Source organism: Sinocyclocheilus rhinocerous, unplaced genomic scaffold, assembly GCF_001515625.1.
Source record: "Sinocyclocheilus rhinocerous isolate Xijiao unplaced genomic scaffold, SAMN03320098_v1.1 scaffold220, whole genome shotgun sequence".
NCBI lineage: Eukaryota > Metazoa > Chordata > Actinopteri > Cypriniformes > Cyprinidae > Sinocyclocheilus > Sinocyclocheilus rhinocerous.
In genome coordinates, this window is record NW_015666573.1 from 1,128,064 (window position 1) to 1,132,855 (window position 4,792).

At 41.4% G+C, this 4,792-nt stretch overlaps 1 protein-coding gene across 1 annotated transcript in view; it reads right to left on the reverse strand.

The window, feature by feature from the left end:
- Positions 1-4,792, reverse strand: part of LOC107732845 (serine/threonine-protein kinase SMG1-like) — a 36,355-nt gene that overhangs the window by 13,987 nt on the left and 17,576 nt on the right. The window contains 9 exon segments of the mRNA XM_016544265.1: positions 635-904; positions 1,006-1,251; positions 1,334-1,454; positions 1,541-1,697; positions 1,784-1,928; positions 2,198-2,307; positions 2,410-2,611; positions 3,448-3,584; positions 3,687-3,841. Coding sequence (XP_016399751.1) covers positions 635-904; positions 1,006-1,251; positions 1,334-1,454; positions 1,541-1,697; positions 1,784-1,928; positions 2,198-2,307; positions 2,410-2,611; positions 3,448-3,584; positions 3,687-3,841 — 1,543 coding nt within the window.

The following is a 4,792-nucleotide window of genomic DNA, read 5'->3' on the forward strand; positions in this document are numbered from 1 at the left end:
TTTCATATAGATTAACATGTCCTCCATATGACTCAACGTTCAGATTTAAGAATAAGATATTTTTTTCACCCAAGATTTTTACAAGTGGAAATGTACGTTTCTGGTAGAATGTCCCATATAGACAACAGAGAGTGAATTAAATTCAGCACTTTTATTTCCAACATGCGCCCATTCATGGCTGCATATTATTTAATTCACGCAAAGTTACGTCTTTATTGGGACAGGACTTGACGGATTATCTTACATGACTCCGTGAGTTCGTCTCTATTTCTTCGAGCCAAGCTGCATAAACTGCATATCAGGCATTTATGTAATACATCTCATTTGTGCATTAATGGCTGTTATGTTAAATAAAGTTTACTAACTACAGTAAATCAAGTACCCGTGCACGCCGTTGTTGTTGTCTTGTTTCCCCTCAGTTGCGCTGCAATGGTGATCCTGCGCGCAATTCTCAAAACATCCACAAGATGGCGGCGTTTATCGGTGAATCCGATATTACAAAACCGATATCCGATTATCGCTAAATGCTTAAATATCGGGAAAAATATCGGTAAATCGATATATCGGTCGATCTCTTGTCCTCAACCATTCATGACAAAAATATCATGGTTTAATGCACTGGCATTATGCTTACCTGTAGTCTCTGTTGTAATATGTGGCATTCCCTGATCTTCCAGCGGCAGCTCCAACAGACCAGAGATGTTTATGGAGAGAGCTGAGAGGCTGGTAGAACCAGAGTTCCTCTTCACCACCATTTTGAGTTGTGGAGTCAGATCTTTCCAGTCGGCCAAAAGCCATTTGCAAAGCGTAAGCACAGAGCGACAGGCAGCACGCTCACACTTTCCAGAGTGACAGTATGAAAGCGCACAGGAACTCAGCATTTCCATAGCAGATACAGACTGACCTAAAAGGCAGAGAGAAGAAGTGCTTAGACATTCACATTGCAACACACCAAGACCAAGTGAAGTGGCCCAAATCAGACCGACACAGCTTAAAAACACTCACCAGCAGCAAACAGAACTTTAGCCTTTTCGATCTCCAGCTCTGGTCCCCACTTCTCCCCAACAGTGCCCTCTAGTGACAGCTGCCTGAAGCTTTGCACCAGGTCCTGACCTTCAGAGTCACCCACTGATGGCTTGTTGCACAGACTCAGCAGATGTGTGGCCAGGGCAATATTTCCTTGCTTACGAGCAAATTTCACCGCAGTCAGACAAAGCTCCATCAGATGAGAGTCCACTGGAGCAGACAAACCTGGAGGAATCATTGAAGAGTCAACAGAGATGTCACATCACATTCATAAGTCATACGTATACATAAGAGAATGATACCTTACCTTTGAGTTTTTGGAAGAGCTGCCTTTGGAAAGTAGTGTATCGGAGAGCATGCAGCCACGGCTGAACATCCTGCTGCTTGCAGGTGGTCAAAGCTTCACTGAAGAGCGGAATTAGACAGTCCTGCAGGAAGAAAAACAAAGGGATTTCTTAAAAAAGTAAATGATAATGTATTTGCACGTTCACAGTGTTGATGTGGTGGCTCAAACCTCTGGGTGCTGGTTGCAGAGGGAGTTCTCTAGAGAGTTGGCACAGTGCAGCTGCAGGGTGCTGAGGGTGGGCAAGGAGTCAGATAGGGTGAGAGTGGAGAGACGCAGGGGACCCAGAGAGATGCGACCCGTCTGTTTCAGGTACTTCACCAGGGTGCTGAAGATGAAAACCCAAAAGTAGAATCGCCATCAATAAATTCACAACTTGTTGAAAAATCTATTGCGTTCAGACCATTTACTCACTCAGACGATGCGAGAACCTTCTGGTCCTGTTCGTGATTGGTCGCAGTGATGGCTCCCACAGCGCTTCTGAGAAGCTGTACCTCAATGGCCTTCTGGAGCTCTGACGGGTCTGGGCTCAACACAGCAGGAAGAAGCCTCTTCAGGTCTATCAACACAAACAAACATTAATACATACCGCACCAAATGGCTGAGTGAAGCTGATTGTAGAAAATGGATTCCACATGTTCTGACCAATGTTAAACAAATCATTAAAGGATTTATAAAAATCATCCTTACAAAAAGCAATTTCTAGTTTCTAGTATAAAAATTTGAGCTGAGCATTACGGTGAAAAAATGATGCTAACAATAATAATGATAATTCCCAACAGATGTTCTTTTTTCCATGACTGTGGATAGTATGGGCTATTATCATACCAATCTTGTCCTTAGTTGTAGAGTTGAGAAGACCATAATCCTCCCCGGGGAGCAACTCCAGCTGGGTACGGCACTCTGTGAAATCCCCCTCCTCAAACCCGCTCAGAGCTCTGGAGGGCAGACAGACCAAAACACAATTATTTCAATGAACAACTCACACTCCACCAGTCAGGAGAAGTTCAGTCAGAGTAAACAGTTCTGCTACTACACACCTGATGTAGTTAAAGTCTGTTTTGAGGTTGACACTGGAACTGCTGCTGTTCTTTTTGAGGTTCATCATGCTGGCCTGCCACTCCTGCATGGACTCCCAGTCACTCAGGGCCACATAACACTCACAGGCCTTATTAGCCAGGAAGTTGAGCACTTCTGGAGAACACTCACTGGACTTCAACAACACAGTTTTCCTTCCATCTCCTATTAAAACAGTAATGACAGACACAATAAGAACCAAGACAACTTTTGCAAAAAAAACAAAACAAACAAAAAAAATTAAGGCTAGGGATGGGAATCCTTTGGAATCTCAATTTGATTCGATTTTTCGGATCACAATTCAATATGGTAAAACTACTTGGTACAAAAATACACTTCTGGAGGTTTTTGTTTTGCATCTTTCATTTCTGAAGGATAGTGACTAGTGATTTCTTTCTAACTTTATTAGATGTATGCATCATCTTTTTTTATCCATTCATACATGTACACAAATTCAATCTGAATAATGAGACAAGCCATTACCAATAAATTGAAATCAGTATCAACAAAAAACATCTTTGCACTCCAGAGGTGGAACAGAAGCTGCATTCACAGGCTTTTTAATGCAGCTCAGATGTGAAAAATGTACCTACACAGCAACCGCATAAATAATACTATGAGATTAAATGTTTAAAAAATAAAAATAATATTGAAATATAAAATGAAACTAACTGGCACTCATGACATATGAAACTAGAACTGCCAATAGGTGGTGACATGTTCTTTTCGTTCATTTGTCCAAAATGGCTGATTAATTCAGAAATAAAGTCAGTCACTACAGTCTTTATGAATGAGTAATTGAATCGTTCACTCATACGGTTCAGTCAAAAACGAATTCATTCAGTAATGAAACATCACCGTCTGTTGCGCAGTGGATCAATTCGAATCAGTAGAAGAATCGAATCGGTAGAAATCTAGAATCAGATTTTCACCTCTCCCCCTTTCAAGATTATTCTCAAGTTTATTTCGAGACATTTAGTGCAAATTTTGTAAATCCTCACCACTGCTGGTGTGTTTTGGGCTGGAGGTGTTGGAGCCAGTGAGTTTTAACAGAGAGTGATCAAAGCCTTTAATGGAGCAGTCCATCCCTGTGACAGCACACAGCTGCTCTTGGTACTCTAATGCTGCCTTCTCAAACCTGGGGAAAAATGCAACATCAACATTTCATGAGACCAGAGCGTCTAGACAAATTTGCATGGTGTAAACTAGGTAAATTATTTTCAGAACACAAAACACTTACTTTCCCTCTGCCTGCAGTGCCACTGATCCCAGCCAGCCCAGGCTCTTGCCAGTGCTGGCCAGACTCCAGGCTGCCAGACCTTGTATGGCTTCAGGGCATCGCAGCTCACACAACGCCTCCACCAGCATAGTGACTGGCACCTCCATTTCTGGCCCCTACAGAGCAAAAACAATGAACTAAGGCTTTTGGATATATAAGTCCAAAGAGTGTAGAGCCAGTGCCTTACAATAACTGACATCTCAAAAAGGAGCAATGTTGAGAAGTTAATGGTGTGATAGTTCAAAGACTTGAACATATTTCAGTCATTGTGAATTTGCTAAATTTGAAATGCACTGCATAAAATTAAATGTGTGAATGACAATGAAACATTTAGAATTTACCTTAAGATTGTATTATCGTTTAATGCATATTTTCACAAAAATTATTTGTTGGAGCCTACTTTGAACAACACTGCTTCAAGGGATAGTTCACCTAAAAATTAAAATCCTGTCTTTAATTACTCACCCTCATGTTGCATGCCAAGCACGCAAGACCTTTGTTCATTTTCAGAACACAAATTTAGATATTTATGAAATCAGAGAACTTTCTGACCCTGCATAGACGGCAAGTGAACTACTACGTTCAAAGCACAGAAACGTTGCAAGGACATCGTTAAAATAGTCCATGTGACATCAGTGGTTAAACTGTAATGTTATGAAGCTACAAGAATAATTTATGCGCACAAGCAAAACTAAAATAACGACTTTACTGAACAATTCTTCTTCCTTGCCACTGTCTGCAGCCATATGTTCACGAGAGTAACACGACGCGTGCATGTGCATTCCTCTGCTTGTAAACAAGGCATGTGTGTTCTATGTCAGCAGCACCACACACATACGTGTCGTGGTACTCTCGTGAATAGCGGCGAACAGTGACTGGGAAGAGAAGAATTGTTGAATAAAGTCGTTATTTTTGTTTTCTTTGCGCACAAATATTATTCTCGTAGCTTCATAACATTACTGTTGAACCACTGATGTCACATGGACTATTTTAACGATGTCCTTACTACGTTTCTGGGCCTTGAACATGTCAGTTGTGTTGCTGTCTATGCAGGGTCAGAAAGCTCT